The 24,947-nt window shown below is 34.1% G+C and overlaps 4 protein-coding genes and 1 non-coding gene across 6 annotated transcripts; 3 read left to right on the top strand and 2 right to left on the bottom strand.

Annotated features, from left to right (window-relative positions):
* Nucleotides 1–6,607: 6,607 nt before the first annotated feature.
* Nucleotides 6,608–10,439, bottom strand: LOC116032956 (vesicle-associated membrane protein 721-like). Its single transcript, XM_031275705.1, has 5 exons — nt 10,247–10,439; nt 9,413–9,554; nt 9,206–9,326; nt 8,239–8,301; nt 6,608–7,110 (listed from the first exon to the last, which is right to left on the bottom strand). The coding sequence occupies exons 1-5, from the start codon at nt 10,437–10,439 to the stop codon at nt 6,961–6,963; spliced, it is 669 nt and encodes a 222-aa protein (XP_031131565.1). The 3' UTR covers nt 6,608–6,960.
* A 3,213-nt stretch (nt 10,440–13,652) lies between these two features.
* On the bottom strand, nt 13,653–13,724 carry TRNAK-UUU. The gene has a single exon. It is a non-coding gene; the product is annotated as a tRNA-Lys (tRNA).
* A 91-nt stretch (nt 13,725–13,815) lies between these two features.
* Nucleotides 13,816–19,157, top strand: LOC116033504 (zinc finger protein ZPR1-like). Of its 2 annotated transcripts, none has more exons than XM_031276250.1 (16): nt 13,816–14,083; nt 14,225–14,269; nt 14,375–14,415; nt 14,507–14,588; nt 15,059–15,103; nt 15,368–15,424; nt 15,581–15,640; nt 15,730–15,857; nt 16,388–16,652; nt 16,734–16,800; nt 17,074–17,144; nt 17,233–17,322; nt 17,435–17,543; nt 18,042–18,133; nt 18,467–18,572; nt 18,770–19,157. In XM_031276250.1, exons 1-16 carry the CDS (start codon nt 13,937–13,939, stop codon nt 18,886–18,888), a joined length of 1,524 nt encoding a protein of 507 aa, XP_031132110.1. In that variant the 5' UTR covers nt 13,816–13,936; the 3' UTR covers nt 18,889–19,157. The 2 variants fall into 2 exon arrangements, with proteins under 2 accessions (XP_031132110.1, XP_031132111.1); XM_031276251.1 differs by having other exon boundaries at nt 14,032–14,083; nt 14,507–14,577.
* A 377-nt stretch (nt 19,158–19,534) lies between these two features.
* Nucleotides 19,535–20,601, top strand: LOC116032875 (probable NAD(P)H dehydrogenase subunit CRR3, chloroplastic). The gene is made up of 3 exons (XM_031275614.1): nt 19,535–19,909; nt 20,134–20,246; nt 20,365–20,601. The coding sequence occupies exons 1-3, from the start codon at nt 19,536–19,538 to the stop codon at nt 20,484–20,486; spliced, it is 609 nt and encodes a 202-aa protein (XP_031131474.1). The 5' UTR covers nt 19,535; the 3' UTR covers nt 20,487–20,601.
* A 785-nt stretch (nt 20,602–21,386) lies between these two features.
* Nucleotides 21,387–24,536, top strand: LOC116032944 (uncharacterized protein C12B10.15c). The gene is made up of 4 exons (XM_031275694.1): nt 21,387–21,797; nt 21,899–21,991; nt 23,828–24,003; nt 24,254–24,536. The coding sequence occupies exons 1-4, from the start codon at nt 21,638–21,640 to the stop codon at nt 24,302–24,304; spliced, it is 480 nt and encodes a 159-aa protein (XP_031131554.1). The 5' UTR covers nt 21,387–21,637; the 3' UTR covers nt 24,305–24,536.
* Nucleotides 24,537–24,947: the final 411 nt, after the last annotated feature.

The raw sequence follows: 24,947 nt of genomic DNA, 5'->3' as shown, positions 1-24,947 counted from the left end.
CTCCTATATTTCTTTTAAAAAAAAAAAAAAAAAAGAGTAAAAAGAAAGAAGAGGAAGAAAAAGAAGAAGAGAGACTCCTTTTATAGGAGCAAAGAGCCTCAAGGCTCCAATACCAATTTTTTCACCAATGTGGGAAAAGTGGTAAAATTAAGGGGAGCTGCGCTGGCTCCCCTTTTGTTTTTTTTTTTTTTTTCTGGTTTTTTTTAATAAATATTTACTAAGAATAATAATAACAAGTATTATTATTATTATTATTATATTATATTATATTATTATAATATGTCATGTTAGTATGTTACATATTAACATATAATCCTAATCAACTTGTATAAGTTGATACAATTTGCTAGTCAAATCCGTTAACATAATATGTTATCCACTAACCGCTGATTGTCCAATGAGACCATTAGTCCCCCATCTCACATCGGATGTGCAACTCATTTGGACCCTAAGGCTCCTTTAAAAAATGTAGTTAAAAGACTTATTTAAAAAACAAAACAAAACAAAACTATAACATGTTAAGGCGTTTTAAGGAAAAAATATTTTTTTCTCCAAAACGTCAATCCCAAATCTAAAAACTGTTGCGTTTGAAATTTCAATGATTTGGAGCAAATACGCTACTCCAAATTGATGCATACTAAACAAGTATTTTAGCGTTTTTAACTAAATATTACGGATTCGTCAAAATTTTGATTGTTCCAACATTTAGCAATCAACCACGTTGTTTCAGGTGGAAAGAGTTTTGGTACACTAAGCATGTTATCATGCGATTGAATCCATGTGTATTTATCAGATATCGATATAGTATTTAAAAAAAAAAAAAAAAACTAACTCAAATTCGTAATTAATTGACAAACTTGTGGTTTTTAATAAAAACTGTAATATGCTCTATACGTCCAATGAATAAGCTTATTACAATACTTTTGTATTCCACTACATGAAATTTAATTAAGATGTAAAATTAAAATTATGATTGATTAAATAAAAAATAATTAATTAAATTAAATGCTCAATTAAATATTGAGCATTCGTGTGCTGAATATATTATTATTATTTCATAAATATGGCATTTATTATTATTTCATTACTCAAAATATCGTCTGCTGAATATATTATTTTTTTAAAAATGGAAATATATCACTTAGTTAATGTAGTAAATATATTTCCATAAAGGTGACAATATTTTGCCAAATAGAGTTGAAGGATTTAATATATGTTGGCTCTGTTTGACATAACTAGCTTAAAATTAAAAGTTTAAATAAAATATTATTTTAAACTTTTCATATTTTACCAAATAGAGTTTATAATTTACTTATATTTTAAAATAATCTATAAGCTTTAAAATAAAGACTATCAAACAGAGCGGTAATAATTTTCAAGCTATCTCGCTATCTATATCTATTTAGGAAATACTATCTCATTTTGAAAACAAATTATATTGTCACATTATTATAGTTGCAGTTGTTTCAATTACAATACACTCTCAAGATATCATATAATACCAAAAGTAAAATTTAACTTTGTAAAAAAATAGAAATAAAAAGATCCCACGAGGTGATCACCTCGATGGTGTCAATTTTATAATGATTGCAAATTTTTGAAACGCATCACATTAATTTTTTTTTAAATGTAAAAATTGATATGTTAACTTGTCATTTACATCATTACTGTTGTACGGACAATCCTGATTTTGGGCGCAATTTTCATATCCATATTAGATCTATCTAAGCATTTTTTTTTTTTTGCTTCTGTTCTTTTTTAAAATACAATTTTTACACCTATTGTTGGGTACAACTATATATATATATATATATATTGAATTTGTTGCTTTTTTGGGGATAAATTATAAGATAAAAAATGTGAAAATTAGGACATGATTGTAGAGAATTCACAGTATAAATTGAGGCAGGTGCAATGGCAGTTAAACCTCACATGTATGCACGTACATTGTATGTAACTAGGAAACTTCCATCATATGCGTGCACAAGTCAATAACATCTTCTTTTTTTTTTTTTTTGGAAGTCCAAATTACAATATCTTAACTTTCTTGGTCTACCTTTTTTTTTTCTTTGGGTTTTAACTATATATGTTTTTATTTGTTTTTTAGGTCAAAAGTTGGATGTCCTTGGGCATGGACACATGAAATCCGCCATTTTCTCCCACGATTCTGACTTTTCTTCTTCAATTCTGTTTTCAAACAATTATTTTGTTGCATGGCATGATTATTGGCATACACATTGTCCCCTACATTTCCTTGATGATTATGGATTTTACGTATCGAGATTAATCTTATACATGCTATGCGGTTATTATCACATTCAAAACAACGCAAGCAGGGGCAAATTATACCTTGTAGACACTGGTCCAAAAACAACATTCAGATTCTCTATCTGTAGTTGACACATTCTGTATTTGTAGTTAGTAGTTTTTGTACTTGTAATTGTTATATTATGTGTCAACAATTATCAAGTTATTTGTTTACATATACAAAAACAGTTAATTGTAGGTACATAATTTTTGTATGGATTCTGATCAATGTATAGAATTGGCAAGCAGGCGTTGTGGTTTAAATTTTAAGGTTTTAATGTTTGACTGGATCGAAATGGGGAATAGAATTATGGGCAGATCAGAGATAATTAATGAACCACGTACACTGTCGTCGTCTATTGCCAAACACCTTGTCGGAAAAGAAAAGCCAAATATGGAATGCGATTATTCAAATTAAGGTGTTTGAATTATAGACACATCTTTGAAATTTTCATTCTTATCTCAATATAATTGTATAAACAAAGAAAACAACAACGGGAAAAACGAATTATGGATGGGAAATTATTGGCATTATATTCTGGCAATAAGTGGTTGTTTTATTCAATTCTGGAAGTACACTGAATCTTCGACCCTGTATTTTCTAGAAAGTCGTATAGGATTATGTATAAAAATTCAATTTTGCAAATTCGACTAACGATAATGTGGAAATTGATTGATATGAATATTGCAACAATAGGAATATTGTGATAATTTTTATTTTAAATTGACCTGGTGACGATTACTTTTATTTATATGTATTGATATTGGATGAAAATATTGACAGGAAAGCTAATATTATAAAGTATCAACTAAATTGTAGCTTATCAACCTTCAAAAAAAAAATAAAAAATTAAATTGTAGCTTATCTTGATTAGAAATCACATATAGCATGCTTTATCTATCGCTAAGATTCTTTTAAGAGAAATTTAGATAAAAAATATTACGTAATCACATTAGTTCTTTAGAGAGAGAGAGAGAAAAAAATCAAATCAAATTGTATAGTAAAATGGCTTATATGGACTATGGGTATATATTATTTGTACTAATAATATTATAGAAAATCGATTATCGTTTTTTTTTAATGATTGAGAAAAATCTTTCCACATTATTTAAAAGTATGTAGTAGGTAAACTCAAATGTTTGTTTCTTTTAGTTTTAGGTTTGTGATATCTCTTGTCTTATTGAAAGGCATGAAATACAAAAGTGATAAGTTGTCAATCAAAGGGGTTGAAAACAACAACATTCAAACAAAACTAATTTAAATGGGAAAAAAGAAAAGGAATCTTATCAACTTTAATCATATATGTTACGTTAGTATAAACTTGTGGCTGATGGCTTCAAATTTTACTTGCAAAAGCCAAACTTGATTGTGATGGAATATTGGAATAGCTGTCGACTCTTGACAATTGGGAGATTTTTTTGTTTTCCTCTTTGTCTATTATTATTATTTGTTGATATTATCATATTTGAGTAGACCCAAGGCGTAATATCATCCCCTAATTGCTATTGTCATGGGAGCCCAACTCTCTAGTGGCCCATTTATAAAGACGACGGTAAGAGGGAATATCTTAATTAGAAATCTCAAAGTTTTAAGAGTCTATCCACTAAGTACAACAATAAGAGAGATTAAATTTTACGAAAAATGTAAATGCTCCAAAAATCTATCCAATAACACAATGAGATAAAGACTCATAGTCATGACACACGTAAAAAAATCTATCCAATACAATATCATAAATTAAAATATTATGATTTATGATAATGTTCTATGAGGATAAAATAGTCCTACCATGTGATACTTTGTTCCCAAATTCTATGAAAACAAAAATCAAGTCTTCTTCTTGAAAAACTTTTTCCTCAAAACTAAGGAAAACCTTTCATATGAAAAAAGTTTTTCATGGATCAAACGAATAAAAAGAATTATTTTTCTCAAATTTAAGGAACATTTTTTTCTTTTTCTTTTTTTTTTTAATCCAACCAAACACCCCTTATTCTTGAATCTTTGAGCCTAACCTCTTTACCTAATTAATTGTGGGTACTCAGGTCTAGGATCTATTATTATTATTATTATTAATAAGTGAAGTCATAATCACGCACTTAAAAAGTTAAACCATATTGTTGGGCAGTGAGCACATATGGGGCCCAAACAATCTCTATCTTTCTCTGTTTCTCAATTCTCAGAAATTTCGTAGAATCAGAGAGAGACCCTTCATACACTGCTCCCACTCCCACTTCCGACAAATACATATATTATTATTCCAATTCTCGTCTTTTCTTTTGAATTTCTGTGAAATGTTTGGTGACCATTTGTCTCCATGCCCATAATTTCAGCCTGCCCCTTTTTCTTTTCCATACTATCAAACTTTCTCTATATTCATTATCATCTTAAATAATTTAGAATAAACTTAAGTTGAATTATATCAAAAGCGTTTTGAAGTTTTAATATTTCAATCACAGTAAAACGCTTTGAAATTTTATTTGTTTGATTGATCATAAAATTCAAACATCAAACTTTAAGCAAAGAAAGCTACCTCATGTTTACTTAAATCGCAAATCACAATTGCTGATTTCGCTACATGGACTGAGGTATTACTAAAAGTTCAATTAATCGAGTTCTTATGACGTGAGTAATATGGTGTACGCTAATCCTATCTTCTATGTCTTTTATTGTTGGATTATTCTCCCAATTCTGGCTACATTCACAAATTGTGTCCCATCACGTACTCATCATCAACTTATTCAACGTTCAATCCAAATCAAATTAATGTTAAATAATTAATGGGCATGCAATAGAATGTCAATACTTAATGACAAAGGAACTATTCAAAGTTCAATATTTGGGGCTTTGTCATTTGTGCCCGTCTGCTAAGTTTCTGACCATGATTTTAGATAATTTATTATTATTATTATTATTATTATTATTATTATTATTATTTTGTATATGACATGTAAAAAAAAAAAAAAAACTTAGACAATTACATCTTCGCCGGACTAATCTTAAGCCCACTCGATCATACCCTTAGAGTCACTGCGGAGGTAAATTGCGAGCCGTGCAATCAGCCCACCGATCATATCTTAGTTTTCATGTGTGCACAAGAAATTCAATCAAAACCTTCCAACATCATCTTGGACCTTTTTCCATACATACATGCTTCCCGTGAATTCTAATGAGATGGTTATCACCACCTCCGGATGCTAATTTTAGTATGTCGATAAATTATAAAATCAGGGTGACAAGTAAAAGAAGCAACTGGAATAGTAATATTGTTATTATACTCCGTAGTAATTTGAGGGGTTGAGTACAATTTTGAGGGTGCAAAATAGCAACGTAATGATAAGTTTATTGAAAATTGGATCCTAAAGAGCTATGGAGTAATATTTATACAAGAGCACATATAGGTAAAGTAGATAATGCAATTCTGACAGAATAGTTGCTTTGCTGAAATCACGGGTGATGTTTCATATCCTATGCAACATCAACAACCCAAAGATGTTACCATGTGTCTTAGACTCTTGGCATTAACTATATGAAATGAAACTATTCGAAAGATGAGAATATGAGATGTATGAGTCTAGGCCTTGCCAACTATTTGCAGACAATTATTTAAAGTTGGACCTAACGAGTTAGGTCAGATGTAATGAAACCAATCCAATAGTAAACATAAACTATTTCAAACTACTTATAGATTGCTATAGTTTTAAGAAGTTATAAAACTACTTATAACAATCATACATTCATACTCCTATTATCTAACACTTTGCCACTCATAAGAATTAAAAGAGCAATGCTACAAACTCCTATATTTTTCCTACAAATTTAAATTTATTAGTTAGTGATGAGTTAGCCAATTCATTGGCACCCAATGAATGAAAGACACATAGTAAGGAAAAAGTTTGGATGCAAAAATCAAGAGGGGAAAGAAGCATTTTCCTAATTAAAAATGAGACCTTGTGAACAAACACATTATAGTGCAAGGACTATATATCCCATATACATCACATTAGCAAATCCGTCTATTATATTGTTCAATCCTCACCAGTCAAATGTAACAAAAAAAAATACGCATTTGGTTATATATATTACGGAGTAATATAATACTGTAAATTATTATAACTGTAAAAACTTGAGAATAGGTGAGACTGAGAGGCCAAGTGGGGCAGAATGCAGGATTATGGAGAGGAATGAGTACTGCAGTTAGGCAAGTGATCAATTCAATTTGGGTGAATGTTTCATTGCAAATTGCAATTTAAGTGTGGGGTGAGATGTTGGTTGAGTGAAATGACCACTGACCAACTCATCTAACTGTAACGGACTATTTAATGCTGTAACGCAGAGTGTTCTGAATACAAGCTGAAAATGCAAAACACATCTGTATTTGTAAACTGAAATGAAAATACCAATATATATCAACCAAAAAAAAAAACAACTAAAAGACCACAAAGGTTCCAAAATAAAATAACATCAAATCAAATAAAAGACCCAAAAAAAAAAAAAAAAAAAAAAAAAAAAGAAAGGCATTTACAGATCTACTATGGAAGAATGGTTGCAAATCGATCAAACAGTTCCTATGGCTTCAAAATGAAAGATTTCAGTGGTGCAAAAGCCAACACAAAGTTGAGTGCCTCCAACAAGTATATCATGGCAAAAAAGGCTCACTTTCCGCAGTTGAACCCGTGGCAAACAGAGAGCACTATGATGAGGATTAGCGCAATTATAATTCCCAATACAATCAGCTTAATCTTCATGTTTTGCAGCCACATTTTTCTCCGGATTTGTGTGCCAGTGTTTCTGAAGTCCTGTGCCTGTTCCAAATAGAAGATACAATAAAATTAGTACTTTACTCATGCACCTACATGTTTCAGATAAACCAGCAAACCAATAATGCTTTTGGATCAGATTGCTTGGGGTAGTTTGAGTGTCAGAACCCTCAAATTTGGAACTTATTGAAATTAAAAAGTTTTTGGGAAAAGGATCAAATAAGCTCCTAAATAATACCTGAAAAGTCAATTAGGCCCCTAAACATTTAAAAAGCGCAATTAGGCCCTTTAACAGGTTAAATTGGGGCAAAGAAGCCCAAAAACTGGTAAATGACCTGCAATCTGTTCAGGGGAAAATCCAGCGACAGTAGAACTGTAGCCAGTCGCCGGACTCCGGCGAAATGGTCGCCTTGGAAGGCGACCACCGGTAGCCTTCCATGGAGGAGGCGAACAGTTTCGCCGTGGCCATGGTGGAAGGCGACCAGTGGTCACCTTCCGCCGGAGTCCCGTGAACAGTAAATGACCTGCTATTGCATGTCATTTACCGGTTTTTGGGCTTCTTTGCCCCAATTTAACATGTCAATGGGCCTAATTGCACTTTTTAAATGTTTAGGGGCCTAATTGACTTTTCTAGTATTGTTTAGGGGCTTATTTGACCCTTTTCCCAAAGTTTTTTGGTATTTGGATAACTTCTACTTTGCGGAGTGGACAAGGTCCAAAACAATTTGGGGCAAACAAGCACTAAAAAGGAAATCCAAATGGAACTTATTCTCACAAAATATAATGTTCAAACTTACAGGGTTAGGGCTGGATCACATGAAAAACCCTTTTAGAATTTCAAACCCAACATTAGTCATTCTTGTCAAAAAGATGTGTAAGCATGCATGCATATAAATCCTTCTAATTTTGAAATTACTCTATGCATAATATATATAATTCACTAGTAAGTAATTTTGGCACCATAAAGCTGAAATAAAGTTCAGAAGTGATGAAGAGCAGCCCTAAATTTGTTGAAGATACGAGAAAATAGTAGATTCAGATCCATATAGTATGGTATTACTCCAAAAATAAAGGCTTACACAAAAGGGAATCAAGAAAAAGGAAAAACAAATGACAAGCCCAAGTACTGATACAAAGAGTGTGAAAATAATCACCCATATATATAAGACTGACCTGATTATGAAGATTCTCTGTCTTATCCACAAGAAGCTCTATCTTCTCTCCACGGTCTAGAACCTAAGACATAGAACAAGTACATTGGTTTTCATATTCTTAAACTGAATAATAGCACATCAGGGCACAAATTATTGATAATAGAGAAATTCTCTCTTTCCATCCTCATCCAAACAGATAATCAGCTGTTCCCCTACCTCCAGGGAAGAAAGAAAGAAAGTAGGGGAAACCTTCACAAAAGGAAATGGATGGAGAGGAATAAATCATGGCACTGTTGAAATCAAAAGGCAATACAATTTTCAGCCCAAATGGCTTGCAAGCTCTAACGATTAACAAAAATGTTGGTATCTGCTGGAAATGAAAGTCAGTCACTCTGCAATAATCTGAATCACCTATATAAGGCCTTCACTATTAAGTGATTCCTAATTTTCATATTGATGCCTAGATAGATGAGTTGTTTGTTATTGTATTATTGCACCAACTTCCAAAGCTAAATGATGATTGCGACTGAAAACCATAACAAATGCACATCTAAATTACTTATCAAAATGAGATAAACCCTAATATCTCGTTTTTATACCAATCTAGAGTACTAAACCTGTTTAAACCATCCAAAATGATTCCCATGACCATAAACAATCAAGCTTTCAGTACTATTATAGATGATGGATTTGAATAATCAGTGAGTCATTTGAATCCTAGACCTGATTTCAAAAGATTTTTTTTCTTTGTGATTAGTAATCAGGAGATGTATTGTTGACTAAATCTTTCCATGCATCATTAAGTCATTAGTTTGTTCAAACCTTTTGAAAGTGGTTTACTAAAGTTGAAAACATAATACTCTATATTTGCTTGGATAATTTTTTCCATATTTCTTTTCATGGAATCTCAACTGCCAAAAGAATAAAGGTTCTAAAAGGTAGGCCAATTTTGGTCATAAGCAGCTATGAAAAACACATTTCCTTACCTTCTCAATATTCTCCATCATGACACCTTTGACTTCTGACACCTGAGCTTTCACCTTTGAAAGTTTGCTTACCTCCTCAGGATGGTCAACACAATATTGCATATGGTCCCTTAATTTAGGCCTGCAATACAAAGTCATCTGCAATGAGATTAGGTAATACAAAATATACTGGAAACTCTTGTAGGTTGAACCGTTGAAGTCAGATACCCAAATTCCCTGTTAAGGCTATTAGCAACTGCTACTGCTGCCTTTCCACCACCATATTTAGATACAAAGTCATCCTTGATGCGCTCCAGGTATGCTATGGGGATCTGCCTTCCAGCTGATTCTTCAGCAACCACACAGTAAGCTATGAAAACACAAACCAGTAACCCAATAAGCTGTATAATCAAAACACATATGACTGTATAAAATTTTTATGTTTCATACAAACAGGTAATCTGATAAGTGGCAAAATCCAAATATGTATGAATGTAGTAAAATGCACCACCAGCTTCATAAGCAAGCTCACAAAAGGAATGCTCATAAGCATATGCACCCGATTTAGCACAACCAAGCTGACCTAAATCCATCCCATATCATTCAAATGCACTAATTCAATTGACAAATTCCTTTCAATTCTTTAAAAACCTTCGCCTATACAAACAACTGATCTAGAAGTAAGGCATCCAAACCAAAAAGGGGAGTTATCAGTTACCCCAACCTAACAAATACAATCACATCAAACCTGAGATTGGTACACCTACTTAGTCACTAGACAATAATTGAATGGAATATTAGATACCGCCCTTCGTATGATTAAATTGCAAACAACACCAACCTATGAAGATTTGCCTATGCAAGAATTCCCGCAAATAGATAAAGCAATTAATCAAATAAGTATTCACTACTGCAGACAAAATCCGATTGCGATCGTGAGTAACTCGAATCGAGCCTTCCATTTCCTTTTCGTTAACATAGTTACAATAAACAAAACATTAAGCAATACTAATCAATTTCAATTTAACGATGAACTAGACAGAAGGGGCCGGAATAGCTTACTGAAGCCGTTATCGACGAGGTAGTTAAAGGTGTGGCCATCGCAATTGTAGGTGAACTTGCTGTTGGAGGCGGGAAGCTTCTGCAAGCATTGGTAGGCTATGGAGTTGAAGTTCCCGCTGAAATCGGTGTGCTCCGCCAGTATCACGGAGCCACGCGCCACGAACGCATAGATCAGCGCCTTCTGTTGAACCATTTCTCCGATCGGTTTCTCACCGCCGATGCGTTTAGCGTTCTTCGATTATGCTTCGTGATTAAGCAAAAACAAATAGTTGTGGGAAATGAGGTAGCGAACGGTATAGAAGAAGACCCTTCTCCCCTCTCTCTCTCTCTATCTGCAGTCTAAAGTCTAAACTCGTAATTCTTACGTCTCTTTGTAATTTTCTAGAGAGAGAGTCGGAGCGCGTAACGGTGGACTGAGGCACTGAGCTAAAACGGGGAAAAAGGGGAGTGGGATTGAAGTTTTAACACCGTAATTTCTTTTCTTTTCCTGTCATTTCTTTTATGGACTATTATTCTTGGCTTTATCTTTTTCTTTTCTTTTCACTCCTTTGTCCTCCAAAATTAGTTTGTCATTACTTTTTTTTTGAAATATTAGTTTGTTATCATCACAAGGTTATCATTTATCATAGATATCTAAATCAATAACTAGTTTAAGCGTAATACTTTGAATATAAAATTGTGAAATCGTTTTATAGGAAAGTAATTCAAAATTCTTTATGCATTGTTAGGGCAATAACTAGTTGAGAGAATGGCATGTAATTTTTGACTATGAGTTACTTGATAATTGTTATTATCATTTATAGTTATTACTCGTGCACGTATTTTGTCTTTAACCTTTTATGGGGACCATAATAACACGCTATGTTTTCATTATCATTTACAAAGAGGGACACACAACATTCACACACTACTTACAACGCAATATGTTTGGGACCGCAACAGCACCCAATGTTGGGAACACAAACGACAAAATGCGTAGTACAATAACACATTGTTTCGATATATATATCTAAAATTTTCAATACTCATATCAACAAAAACAAATTTGTAAATTTGTAAATAAAATATATAAAGAAACCTACAACTATTAGCAAATCAACATGCAATAGACTCAAAATCATCAAACCAAAATTGATTCTTGACTAGTAACAGATTCTTACCTCTTTGTAGTTTGCACTAAAACCTTTGTCAACTTTCAATCAGTGTTGTCTCAGTGTCAATGCTTTGCAACTCGTTGTCTCTTATTAAACACAATTCCTTTGAGAAATTGGGAGAAATAGAGATGAAATTTCAAGAGGTTGTGTGTTCTGAACCTAAAGTTATGATAATGAAGAGAAAAACAAGAGAGATAATGTTTATTTTGGAAAATAAGATTTTCTTTCATAAAACACACACACACACACATATATAAATAAACAATGCCACTTAGGATAGAATGTGTATAACTAATCCACATGGATGACATGTAAGTTATGATCGGCCGAGTTGAGAAGAATTGGAGTTAATTGGAGTATTTAATTGGTTTAGGGGTGTTAATCGGAGCTTCTTCTTTTTTAACTTAGGGAGCTAATTGCACTACTCGATTTACTTAGGGGCTAATTTGACCATTTTTTCACTATATAATAATTTGATATGTCTATAATTTTTGTTACAAGTTATTTTTTACTATTTTTTTCCTAAAACATAAAATGGGATTTATTAAAAATATTTTTAAAATACAAAATTTACAACTAAGAAAATAATCCAATCCAATAAATTTACAGAACTAAGTTAAGATGTGAATACAAAGTATGCTTGACTTCTCATTAACTATTATATACCAACTAAACTAAAATTTTGGGATAAGTGTCAAATAGACCCTTCAACTATAGGCCAACGTGCAATTAGCCCCCTAAACTAATAAAAGTTTCAATTAGCCCCTTTATCTCTTCACTTTCATGCAATTTAGCGCATAACTTCTTAAATTTGCGCAATTACCTTGTAAACTCAATTTAATAACAATTAAATTTACAATTTAAAAAAAATAATTTTAAAATAAACTCTTAAAAAAAAAAAAGAAAGAAAGAAAGATAGACGTCTTCTCATCGAAGGAAAAGCCAGCAATCCTGCCTCTCCGCCCAACTGAACGGAGAAGCCATGGCCAGTTATCCGTCCAACTGGACGGAGAGGTCTGCCAGGCCTCTCCGTCGGAGAAGCCTGCCCAAGCTTCTCAATCCAGTTGGACGGAGAAGCTTGCCCAGGCCTCTTCGTCCAACTAGACGGAGAGGCAGGATTGTCGGCTTCTCCTCGAAGGAGAAGCCGACAATCTTTTATTATTATTATTATTATTATTATTTATTTGTTTAGAGTTTATTTTAAGATTATTTTTTTAAATTGCAATTTTACCTGTTATTAAATTGAGTTTACCTACAAAATAAGCTAATTGTACAACTTTAAGAAGTTATGGGCTAAATTGCAAGTGAGGAGATAAAGGGATTAATTGGAGTTTTTCTTAGTTTAGGAGGCTAATTATATTACACTTTAACCTATAGTTGAGGGGCCTATTTGACCCTTATCCCTAAAATTTTCATTAAGTATTAAACAAATACACATGCATACACATTTATGTTACTTTAGAAGTTGTGGTTGGAAGATTGGAGTTGGATAGGGAGTAAACTCCCTATTCATGACGAGATGAGAAAGCTCTTCCCACAAAATCAACAATCAAAATCCTCCGTGAATTAAATATGATTGTTATCATTAGTATTGAAAAAGATAACTTGTATTGTTAAATTCCACCTTGAAATGAGAGAATGCAACAACTTTTATTTTTCTAGAGTAAATATTCAAAAATGGTCCATCAACTATATCATAATTCACAAATAAATCATGGACTATAAAGTTTAGCAAATTAAATTTTCAACTGTTCAATTTTTACTCAATAAGACACTCAACGAAAGATTGATTTGTGAATTATTGAGTAAAAATCTAAAATTGAGTAGTTGAAGACTTAATTTATAAAATTGATAATTGAACACTAATTTGTAAATTATGGTATAATCGAGGAATCATTTTAGTTATTTACTAATTTTTCTATTTCCAAAAAAAATAAAAAATCCTAATCCGAGATTTAAACTTGATTGCTTTTATGCTTTGTGTTCAGTACGTGCAAAAAAGAAGTTGTAAACAAAAAAAAACAAAAAAACAAAAAAAAAACTAATTTAACATAGAAACGGCTAAACGGGTTTCCAATGCTTCGCCAGTATTTGTAAAAACGTATTTAAAAGAATTTGGAAAAATTCTGTGAAATATCTGTTGTGCCCTTGCATGGAGGGATAAAAGGACATTTTTGACCGCCGTCCGTGTAAGAAATCTGTGAAATGTCTATTGTGCCCTTGGCAGTGGAGGTTGAGGTAAAACAGAAAACCGCCGTCCGTGGGGATCGAACCCACGACCACGTGGTTAAAAGCCACGCGCTCTACCACTGAGCTAGGACGGCTGCTTGATAAGTTATGAATTTAATGCTTCATATTGAACAATACTTCATTAATTAACGTTCGAGATTTTCGCGTCTCTTCCAGAATGCAGGTTTTGGAGTGAAACTAGAAAGCGCCTCCACTCAAATACCCGTCTTCGTCGCCGCTTTCAACACAGAATCGATTCACGAACCTCCTTCCTTTAGTTCCCGAACTCCAATACTTTACGCTACGAATGGAAAATTCAGCAACGGCTCCGGCGAAGGACCAAATAGTCGACGTAAGGTCGGTGGTGGAGGCCGTGGCCGCCGCCGGAGACGACGCCGATATCGATACCCCGCTCTACGAGGTCGAGAGTCTATGTATGCGCTGCGGCGAGAATGTACGCATCTTTCTCACTCTACCTGGCAAAAAATAATAATAATAATTTTGACAAGCCGGCTGGAAATTTGTGCTGTGTTGGAATTATATTGTTCGGCTGTTTTACTTTGTATTGACTCTTTGATTTGTTTGTTATTCGTAGGGCGTGACTAGGTTCTTGTTAACTTTAATTCCCCACTTTCGAAAGGTACGACCTGGTTGTCTCAATTATGGCTCGGAACTATAGTTTACTCTTCCCAAACTCCCTTCCTTGGTATCATGATCTTAAAATTGCTGTTTTGTGCGCTTTCAGATATTATTGTCAGCATTTGAGTGCCCGCATTGTGGTGAGAGGTATGTTTTTTACTTTGCAAACAATATAAGGAAGTGATTGGGTGGACTCGGTGTTTAAGGTTTCTTATGACATCTTCTTTGTATTTTGAAGAAATAATGAAGTGCAATTTGCTGGGGAGATTCAGCCTCGTGGTTGTTGCTATAGCTTGGGCATTCAAGCAGGTGATCGAAAGGTTGTAACATAAATTTATAATCGATTTCTTTGATTGGAAGTTTGTGGGTTGGTATGTTGGCCTAATGGGAATGTGTCAGATCATATCAAGTTCATATATGTGTAACATTTATTTTTTGAAGAGTAATGTAAACTTTAAACTAATTGATAGTGTCTCTGCCTTGATGGAAAGTTGTGCTGCAGAGGATTTTTTTGTGGTGTGAATCACTGCCAACCAGCTGCAGAGCCACATTGTGTTAAGGGTGACAAATACCCCCTACCATCTCCCAATTTTAGAAAAATTAATTTAACCTTTATGTAAACAGTATTTGATATACTGATATAGTCAGTAACTAAGTATATACTCTGTAGCTAACTTTCTGAATCCAGTTGAGTTTTCTTATTTCTTGACTTCTTGCCAGTGGCGCATGATTAATCATTTTCAGAGAGTAGTTCATTTGAATGTGTGACTGTTTTGGTATCTTACTGCAGATGCTTGACCGAACAGTGGTGAAGTCTGAAAGTGCTACAATTAAGGTGCTTATGCTCTTTTTGGACTAGTTATAATATGCATGAGTGTTTCATTCATCTATTTGTGTTTATTTACCCTCTCAAAGTAACATGCAAGATTAAATAACATGCTTAGTTGTCACGTTTTATTTTTAAATCATACCTGGGATTTGACAAGCATATTTGTCAAGTATGGCTGAATAAACCTATATACTGAGCAGTCTTTCCATATGCACAGTTTCTTCATCAGTGTAACTGGTACATAAATTGCTTGCATGTTTTTCCATGCAGATTCCTGAACTGGATTTTGAGATCCCTCCAGAGGCTCAAAGCGGATCTTTGTCCACGGTATATTATATATATATATATATATATATATATATATATATTCTTTCACAGTATTAGGGTTGTACCGTGTTTTTAAAAGTACACGTCCCCTTTTGTGCTTTTCTGAATCCTCAGCTCATGGTTGCGTGTTTAAACATCATTTGGTATATTGTCTAGGTGGAAGGGATATTAGTTAGAGCTGCAGATGGGCTTGAAGCCCTTCAAGATGAAAGAAAGGTGCAATTTCTGTTTGTAATACTCACTTTTATTTTTAAAGTCATCTGTTTCATTGTCTAATTTTGATTTGCAACATCTGATCTGTGCAGAAAGTTGATCCCAAGACAGCTGAAGCCATAGACCAGTTCTTGGTAAAATTAAGAGCTTGTGCTACTAGCGATTCATCCTTCACCTTCATTCTTGATGATCCAGCTGGTAACAGCTTCATTGAGAATCCGTAAGAGACATATCTTATTTGGAATGAACTCAGTCAAGTCTACTACATTTGTTTGCTATTCATGCTTGGTTCAAGTTGCTTAAAATAAAGAAGTATTGGTGTGTGGTGGGTAGCTATTGAGGTTAATTGTGAGCCCAAAAGGAAAATATGAACGAAGCAGTTTTAATGGAACAAAATGTGAAATTTTCAACTAAAAAAGAAATGGAAATTCCAATGCTTTTATAGTTTGAAAATTTTTCAAAATTGTAGAATGGTATTGTTTTGAGTGTACTAGACAAACCAACAGATAGAAGTTATGCTTGTTGGAAACATGTGGATTTTCTATTTGATTCTTAAAAGTTTGTGCCTTTTGTTAATGTTTGCAAAATTTAGAATGAATTAGAAGTATATGTGGGATACGTTTTCTTATCTTGCTGGGTAATTATGTGTGCATCATACCTGTCATATTTAAGAAGGTAACATCTTTATCTGAGGGATCATAGCTTCTGTCTCCTAGTCCTCTGAATTTTTTAATGGATTATTTGGGACAGGTGTGCTCCCTCTCCTGACCCCTTGTTGACTATTAAGTTCTATGAGAGAACTCCTGAACAGCAGAAAGCTTTAGGGTATGTTGTTGATCCCTCACATGAAGTTTCTGGTGGTGGGGTATCGGAAGAGGGGACAAACAATATTCCTGAGCAATTGCAAAATGAGCCACATGGAGCAGTTGGAGCAAAAGCTGGACGCCGTGCTATTGCTCAGGGTAACAGTACTGAAATTGCAGAAGCTTTATTTAGATATACTGCACCTGAAGAGGTATACTTTTTTCTACAGTTTTTCATTAGTTAGTTGTTTAGTCATTGCATTCATGTATTTTTGCTCACCTTTGCTTGACAGGTGATGGTGTTTCCATCAACTTGTGGAGCTTGTGCTGCAAGGTGTGAATGCCGAATGTTTATTACTAGTATCCACCTTCCAACTAAACATAGTGTATATATATATTTTCTTCCCTTAAAGGCTAAAGGGAATTCAAGTGTTTTTACCCAATGTAAGATGTGCACTTCGGGGATCTTGAGGTGCAGTTGTTGTGCCAGGCACATAACAGCCAGCTTTTTTGTAATCACACAAAATTTTTAATTAGCTATCACATGAAAAGCTTATTGTTATTTATTTACTTTCATTATGCATTGTCAGCTTTGTACATACCTCATCAATTTGTGAACTTAACCATATTTAGATATTCCCTATTTTCGAGAAGTAATTGTAATGGCATCTGCTTGTGATGCTTGTGGTTATCGCAATTCTGAGGTTTGTAAATAAGCTTTTAGATTTTTCAGGATTCATTATGACTGTTAATTTTGTTTATTTCACCTCATGACTCTGCTCATATTCCCAGTTGAAACCTGGTGGTAGCATCTCAGATAAAGGAAAGAAGATCACGGTTTTGGTAGAGAATGTCAAAGATTTAAGCAGAGATGTGATAAAGGTATACTTTTGCACTGTTGGTGGGCAGCGGATGTGTTCTCTTCTATCTCCATTTATTTTCTTATTCATTTTGTTTTGTTCATTTTCCTGATTGAAACTGCTGAATTTATCAGTCGGATAGTGCTGGGGTGAGCATACCCGAGCTTGACTTGGAGCTTGCTAGTGGAACTCTGGGTGGTGTTGTAACAACTGTTGAAGGTTTAGTCACAAAAATAAGTGAAAGTGAGTGTCTTCCTACAGATTTCCTTCTTTCATCTTGCTTCTTCTTCTTCCTCCCTTTCGCTTTTTTTTTTTTTTTTAATTTAAATTTTTAAATATCGAAATTACCTATCGTAACTGTTGAGAATTATTATATTATGCCTTGAAAGATGAAATGGCTTCAATAGTGTAGCATAGAAAGATGAAATGGCATCAGTAGTATAGAAAGATGAAATGTCTTCAATAGTGTAGCATAGAAAGATGAAATGACATCAATAGTGTAGAGGTTTCCAACATGTATATATATGGCAGCATGCCATTGTAGAAAAGGCAAGTAAGAAACACAGATTTTTCTGATTTCACAGTAACAAAATTATGTGGCTGGAGTTTGCTTTATTCTGCAATATTTTCATGAGCATTTGTTTATTCAATTAACTCCTGGATGTACTTCCGAGTGACATGCATGTTGTAGCATCACCATAGAAATATTTCTCTGAGAAAGAAGTCTGCGTGGAACTGCAGGTCTCGAAAGGGTGCATGGATTCACATTTGGAGATAGTCTTGAAGAGGACAAGAAAGCTAAGTGGCTGGATTTCAGAGCAAGACTTAGCAAGGTGATGCTAGTGTAGTAAAATGAAATAAAATGAGAAAACGCATTGTCGGGATAATTTAATTTCTAGCTCTCAAGAATTTAAGCATGTGCTTAGAAAGATAATTGAATGCGGGCGGGCATTATTACTACAACTAATTGGTTGTCCGACCATTTGAGCCCCTTTAGTTGGTTATGTTTTCCAAAATTGGATAATTTTAACTGTAATGATTTCCTACTTTGCAATCTTCAAATGTTTCACATATTAAGGGAAAACCAGTGGTGGGAATTATTACAGGCACCTATGGATTGTATTCCGACTCATCTTCTAAATTTTAACTTGACTGGTTCTCTGCAGCTTTTAAGCTTGGAATCACCTTGGACTCTGATTATCGACGATGCACTGTCAAATTCTTTTGTGGCTCCTGTTACTGATGATATGAAAGATGACAAGCAGTTAACATGTAAGTCTTTACATTGATCATTCATTAAGCTTGTGCATACTGAATAATAAGCGGGCACGAGGGAACAGATTTTCAATATACTTTAGTGGTTAAAGCTTGCGTTGCTCTTTACTCTTCACGTCTTTGCATGTACAAGACGCTATCAACTGTTTGCTAACTGGATTTTACTCACGAAAATCCTGCCTTATGCCTTTCAGTTGAGGAATACGAGAGATCATGGGAGCAGAATGAGGAGCTGGGACTCAACGACATGGACACCTCTGTGGCCGATGCTGCTTATAGTTCTGCGGACACTGCAGCTACTGAGAAGAACTGATGGCTGGCAAGCTTAACATGCCCCATCATATGACTGTTGTTGTAATTCCTTATTTGTTACTCGTTAATGTGATATTCCATCTTTAGAAATTATTTAGGAAAATATATAATATATATTGTTGTTGAGAGGAAACATATCAGGACATTTAGGCATGTAGCATTTGATCAAACCATTGAGTTTCGGAGTTGTGAAGCTTTTTGTCGCAAGGCATGTCAACAGAATAGAGGAACAGATTTTGATATTTCTTAATTAGTTTTTTTTAGTTGACCCTTTTCTTTATTTTTTCGACTAGTTTAAAATTTTCATTGGAACTTGGAGTGAGACATTGATCAAATGAGATGAAGATCTCATGTATGCAGAGTGGAAAAATTATATCAAGGACTAGACTTTGCATTGTTGACCCTAGTTTAAAATAATATTCAGATTATGTGCTTTGTATAATTACATTTTAATTTATTTCACAAACTATATTTCAATTTATTTATAATTGTTATTACTATTAACTGTAGTTACAATATATGTCAACTGTAAGATGATACAGTTACAAAATATGTCAATTGTAAAACATATAGTCCGTATAATTTTAAAAAAATCTAGAGGGTCAAAAATATGATGGCTATAAAAACAGTAGCAGACCTGAGGGGTGGATGTCACCACTTAGGCTCTTATCCAAAAACCAGCCAACCAACCAACAAGTATCTTCCTCCCATTTCATTTGCAGAAGAGGGGGTAATCAAGCTGCTACATATTCAACAATGGCTGTCAAGTGTTTCTCCATTTCCAACACTCAAATTCTAGCCTCTGCTGGCCACAACAACAGCAGCAGCAGCACTTCACATTCCATTCCCAAGACCTCTCCCTCACTCCCCAAATTCAACACTACTCCCACCTCTTCCCAATCCACTTCTCCCCAGAAACTAAAACACCCCAAGAAAAAGCACAAGAACCCAACCCAACCCTCCATTGCAGAGATCGAAAGAGCCATCGGCGCCGGTGTTTTCCGCGATCCTGCCATTTATAAGCAAGTTCTCTTTCCAAATAAGTTAACAACTTTGTTTCGCTAATAACAACAAAGTGCAGTGTACAAGCACTTTCTGTCACATATCACGATTGACCTCCTTCGAACGTTTCAGGGCAGGAGCGAGGGGGGTTCTCGGGATTCGATTAAATCATATCCTTTTAGTAATTTGTTCTCTAAAAGAATGTAAGCAGAAGATATGACTAAAAAAAGTGTTGAATTTGCAGGAGGGTGGAGTCAGGCTCTGATATTGGAGGTGAATGGCCTGTGGAAAAGAAGTTGCGTGAGGTCGGGGAATGGCTGCTAGCCGCCACTGAAACGTCGCCCGACACCTCTTCTCGTACGTACGCTAATTCTTCTTCACTTTCCACATTAAAAAAAAAAAATGTTTGTTCCTGCATTATCTTGGATTCATGGTATGAGTGGTGTAGATGTTGGGTGGTTGATTTAATTTGCAGGAAATATACTGAAGACTGTGTTCTTGTGGATTCTACCAATGTGGGTTTTAGCATTCCTTGTAGCTGCCAGGATTATACAGCTGCCCTTCACCTCTCCATTTCTTGATGATCTGCTTTTATAGCATCTTTGTTCTTCAATATTTCTAAATTATGAACATAATTGAGGTAGAATACACATACAGAATTATATGTAATAAGAATATAAGATCAAATAATATCTTATTACTTACAATCAAAGCTCTTCTTTCATTAATCATTCTTATATTTGGGCATAGTTGTGGAGTAATCATATGAAAAGGCAATAAGCATATAGCACAAAGGGGAAAGAAAATTTAATCCTTCTATAATATATTGTACTCGTTTTACATCATCTTTTGTAACTAGTATAAAGAAAGTACGATGGGTTGTGTTTTCAATATGACTGAGAGCATAACTACAAGGTGATTAGTGTATCTTTATCAGTTGGAGCTTTTTCGCGGTTTTTGAAGGGTTTTTGTAATTGTGATTAGGAAAGAGAAAATGAGAGGGGAGGAAAAACAAAATTAAAACAAATTTGATTTAAAAAAAAAAAAAAACAGAAAAGGAAGGTTGTTAGCCGCGGCGACGCGCCTAGCGAGCGCGTGCGCTGCACGCGCCCGCTGGGCGCAATTGGTGCCTCCCACGCGAAAAATAAGTGTGTTCCTCTCTTCATTGGGACCCACTTTTCTGCAATAACTTCATTCTTTGCAGAAGAACTCCAAAATTTTCTCTCATAATTTCTCTCTCAGACATGACATTGCTTCTCTAACAAAAATTCTAATTAATTTACTGATAGGGATGCTCTTAGTCCCATTAACATAAGTCATGATCTCACTATGAGCCCGTGGCATAGACTAATCCTTGTTTACATCGGGCCAGCCCAATTAAAGGGTAAAGTACTGGCATAATCATTTTTTCATACAAAGAGTGTTCAAACTCTCGACTCTTCTTAAAGAATAAGAGTGTACAACCACTCACGTCAACCAAACTGTTTATTGTTTGAGATATTGAGTGGGTTGAAGTATCTTAAAACTCTATTGTTTATTAAACATATACAACTTTTTATTTTTAACTATCAAATAATTTTGCGATATAATTTCTCCCAAAAAAAATTTAACGAGCATTTAAACGTTAACCAACCCGATACCCGAATTTCAGTCTTTTCGAAACGAAAATTGTCTGCTCAGCGCGGCAAACGTTTGGGCCAAAACATTAGGGCTTCTGGCCGATCATTTCCAATTTCAGTTCCAGCAGAATGGAGGGAAGAATAGACAGAGGAACTTCAGGGACGGTCGATTTCTCCGGCCATCTCCGGCCTGCAGTGGATTTGACCGGCGGCGTACACCAGCTGCCGTGCTGTATCAAGTACAACGGACCCTCCGAGGTCTCTCACTACTTCAGACCCAAACATACTGGTACGAACAAATCACCCAAAAATTTCCTCACACTATATAAACATATACGGAGCATATGTTGATTTATCTGTCACATTGTTGATTTTTATGTCGACGAGAAGAGGTGGTGCTTGATGGGCTAAGCGTGGAGGAAGCTCATTTTAGAGGAAGGAAGCTCCAGGGCGCCACTCTTCCGATACCACAAGGATACTCCGGTAGTTCTCCATGATTCGCTCTGTTTTCATGTGTGTGTTCTACTTTAATTACATGCCTGTTTAGTAAAACTTATTTGATTATAACATTCATAATCCAGTTTCTAGATATGTAGCACAGATTATTGATGATAATGATTCTACACTACTTTTAGGTTATTGAAGTAAATAGTTTATAAGTAGTTCGGAGTTGATTATGGATTGTGAGTGATCCATAATCATTAACCTTAGTTACAGTACATAATCACAAGTTTTACCACACAATGCTGTTCATCATACTTGCAATGATGGCTGTCTTTGATGTTCTTTACTTTTGAAGTAAATGTTTGTCATTTTGTAATGTTCGCCCTTAAAGTAGATATTCTTCACTCTCGGAATTTTTCTATGCTCATAGAATGCTAGTCTGAGCTCATAGTATATTAATTGGGGTTTCTATTAGTTCACAAGGAGGTGCATGTCTTTGTGCTTTTATCTTTGTTTTTGTTTCTTTGTTCTGGAGACTTTCTGTTTAAATGATTACTCTTTTGCCACAAGTTGTTATGGGTGATACTTCATAGCCTATTTGGGGAGAAAGAAATAGGAGGGAAAATAGAGAGAAAGGAAAGTGGAGAAAAAAATTGGTGTTTGGATGAGTCCTGAGAAGAGAGAAAATGAGAACAGAAGGGTAAGAAATGGAGGTAGTGTAATGAGTGAGGGGGAGGAGAAAGGAATTTCCATGTATAGTTGGTGTTGAGAAACGGAGGTTACTTTTTGCCTGATTTTCTTCCTGTTTTGGGAAGGAAAGTATTTGATATGATTACGCTTCAATTTTCTTATACTCTTTTCCATACATTTTCTTTCTCACCCAGACAAGAAAAACTAAAATTTCTATCCCACTATGCAAAGTGCAAACACATTATGAAAGTCAATGAAATCATCTACTGTTTAATTCTTTTAACTCTGACTGGACTTCTTCTCTATATTTGTTCTTAAAATGGCTTCATATATATTCTGTATACAACTTCTATAATTGCACTATTGGACTCTGATTTCTTCATGCAAGTTTAAGATTTTGAGACAATCCTTTCATTTTGGTATTAGCAAAGCATTAGTTTTAGGTGCTGAGTATTTTAAAGATATGATTGTAAAACCTTTAAAACAATGTTTTAGCACTAAATATTTCAAGGAAAGGTTTAACAATGATGCCATTTTGTTGTACTTCAAGTGCATGTCTAGAATGCTACTAAATGTAACAAGAATATCTCTTTCAAAGTTTTTAGAAATACACATCAAAGCCCAAGACTATGGAATGAAAGAAAAACATGTTTTGTGTCCAGGACCTGTTGGATCAGTTGACATGAGTGTTACAAATCACAAATGTGTTCCCAAGAAAGAAAATAAGAAAAGGACATTGTTCTGTGCTTTTCGGATTATGATGTTGGGTACAGAACTACAGATATGATTTCCCAAGAGATGGTAATGTAGTTAATGTAGTGCAATGCCAACCAAAAGCTCACTCGAGAGTTCTTTGTGATTTTGAAAATTTAATCTAAATATTTATGAGCATCAGCATGTATTATTAAGGACTTCTGTGTTGTGTTTTTGGTAGGGTAGCATTCAAGTTGTTCCAATTTCTGATTACCGAGTTAATCTTACTGTAAAAAGTACAGGAGTTGATCTCTAATTGTAATATGCCTTTAGGCCTAACAATATGGCTGCCCGTTATAAACCTCTGAATTGAGCATGGTGTTCCTGTTTGGTTGATTTCCCCTTTTTTTTGGGAATTTAAGTATCCCTTAGTACTAAATATAAGGCTATTTTTTTCCCAAAAAGTATATAATTTCTTGGTATTACCTTCAGGATTTGTCTTGGGAAAGAGAAAGCCTGATGGAAAAGCAAATACGTCTGAAGAAAACTCAAATTGCTGGGAGATGAAGGCAAAGTTCCAAAACATAACATATTGGAACCATGATACACCTCCCTCACAAAATGATGATTTATCGCGTGCATTTCACCTGTTTGCTGTTGCAAAATCAGTAAGTTCTTAGCTATTATCAATGATCATGAAATATCTTATGATTGTGCATATCCCACCCTACTCGTTGAACATAGACTGTGCTTACTGCTTAGCTATCTGTTAAATAATACACAGATACCGGAACTCCCCTCTCAAATTAACAGCAAACTTTATGACATCACTCTATTTACTCCCCCTCAAATGGATTAGAAAAGAAGAAAAAAAAATTGTATTTTTTTAATCTAATAGTTGAACAATTACAATTGCAGCTTCATCGACCAGTGAGCATTGAGGATCTGGAATCTGCACAGATTGATTGAGACGAGACCTTCAATAACAAGTTGATTGACAAATTCTAAAGGACTCAGTCTTATGTATTGTATGCTTAATCCATTTTAATTAAGCAAAAAGTTTTTGGCATTTTATTTGGTATCATGACTCCCAATAGGCCAATATTGGGTAGCTGATCAGACCCTGTTTCAGGGATATGAATGTATATAATCTTCATTGTAATTCTGAGATTCAAGCCAATTCATGCCTTTAGTTTTTCCATTATCCATTTTCTGTTTTTTAAATTGAAGAAATTTATAAGAGAACATGTTTTTTTTTTTTTTTTTCCAAAAAATAAAAAATAAAAAGAGAATTTGTCCACATAATAAACATACCATTATTATTTGTTAAAACTATTATAATCTGGTCTTTTTTCTTCTCTCATGCTTAATTGGAAGTTAAATTTAATGTTTAATTATTTAGAAGTTGAAATTAAAATTTTGTCGTAATTTCCAAATGAAGAGCTCAATGTGAAAATTAGTAATTTTTTTTGTTTGAAACAATAAAATTTTATTATTATTAGTAATTCCATTAAACATTAATTATAATAGAATAATTTTTTTTTTTTTTGATAACAGAATAATATTTTTTTTTTCACTTTCAATAGTTACAAATGATAGTGTCGTTTTTATT

This window comes from Ipomoea triloba, chromosome 10 (genome assembly GCF_003576645.1).
Source record: "Ipomoea triloba cultivar NCNSP0323 chromosome 10, ASM357664v1".
NCBI lineage: Eukaryota > Viridiplantae > Streptophyta > Magnoliopsida > Solanales > Convolvulaceae > Ipomoea > Ipomoea triloba.
Note: the sequence above shows the minus strand (reverse complement) of the source record. Positions and strands in the feature narration are given on the sequence as shown.

Coding starts and splice junctions, on each gene's coding strand:
- LOC116032875 (XM_031275614.1), top strand. CDS start 19,536: ATGTCACCACTTAGGCTCTTATCCAAAAACCAGCCAACCAACCAACAA. Junction 19,910..20,133: donor CGCGATCCTGCCATTTATAA/GCAAGTTCTCTT, acceptor TTGAATTTGCAG/GAGGGTGGAGTCAGGCTCTG. Junction 20,247..20,364: donor GTCGCCCGACACCTCTTCTC/GTACGTACGCTA, acceptor TTTAATTTGCAG/GAAATATACTGAAGACTGTG.
- LOC116032956 (XM_031275705.1), bottom strand. CDS start 10,439: ATGGTTCAACAGAAGGCGCTGATCTATGCGTTCGTGGCGCGTGGCTCC. Junction 9,555..10,246: donor CCTCGTCGATAACGGCTTCA/GTAAGCTATTCC, acceptor GTGTTTTCATAG/CTTACTGTGTGGTTGCTGAA. Junction 9,327..9,412: donor AGCCTTAACAGGGAATTTGG/GTATCTGACTTC, acceptor TTTGTATTGCAG/GCCTAAATTAAGGGACCATA.
- LOC116032944 (XM_031275694.1), top strand. CDS start 21,638: ATGGAGGGAAGAATAGACAGAGGAACTTCAGGGACGGTCGATTTCTCC. Junction 21,798..21,898: donor CTTCAGACCCAAACATACTG/GTACGAACAAAT, acceptor GTCGACGAGAAG/AGGTGGTGCTTGATGGGCTA. Junction 21,992..23,827: donor GATACCACAAGGATACTCCG/GTAGTTCTCCAT, acceptor TATTACCTTCAG/GATTTGTCTTGGGAAAGAGA.
- LOC116033504 (XM_031276250.1), top strand. CDS start 13,937: ATGGAAAATTCAGCAACGGCTCCGGCGAAGGACCAAATAGTCGACGTA. Junction 16,801..17,073: donor ATGCCGAATGTTTATTACTA/GTATCCACCTTC, acceptor AACCATATTTAG/ATATTCCCTATTTTCGAGAA. Junction 17,323..17,434: donor TAAGCAGAGATGTGATAAAG/GTATACTTTTGC, acceptor TGAATTTATCAG/TCGGATAGTGCTGGGGTGAG.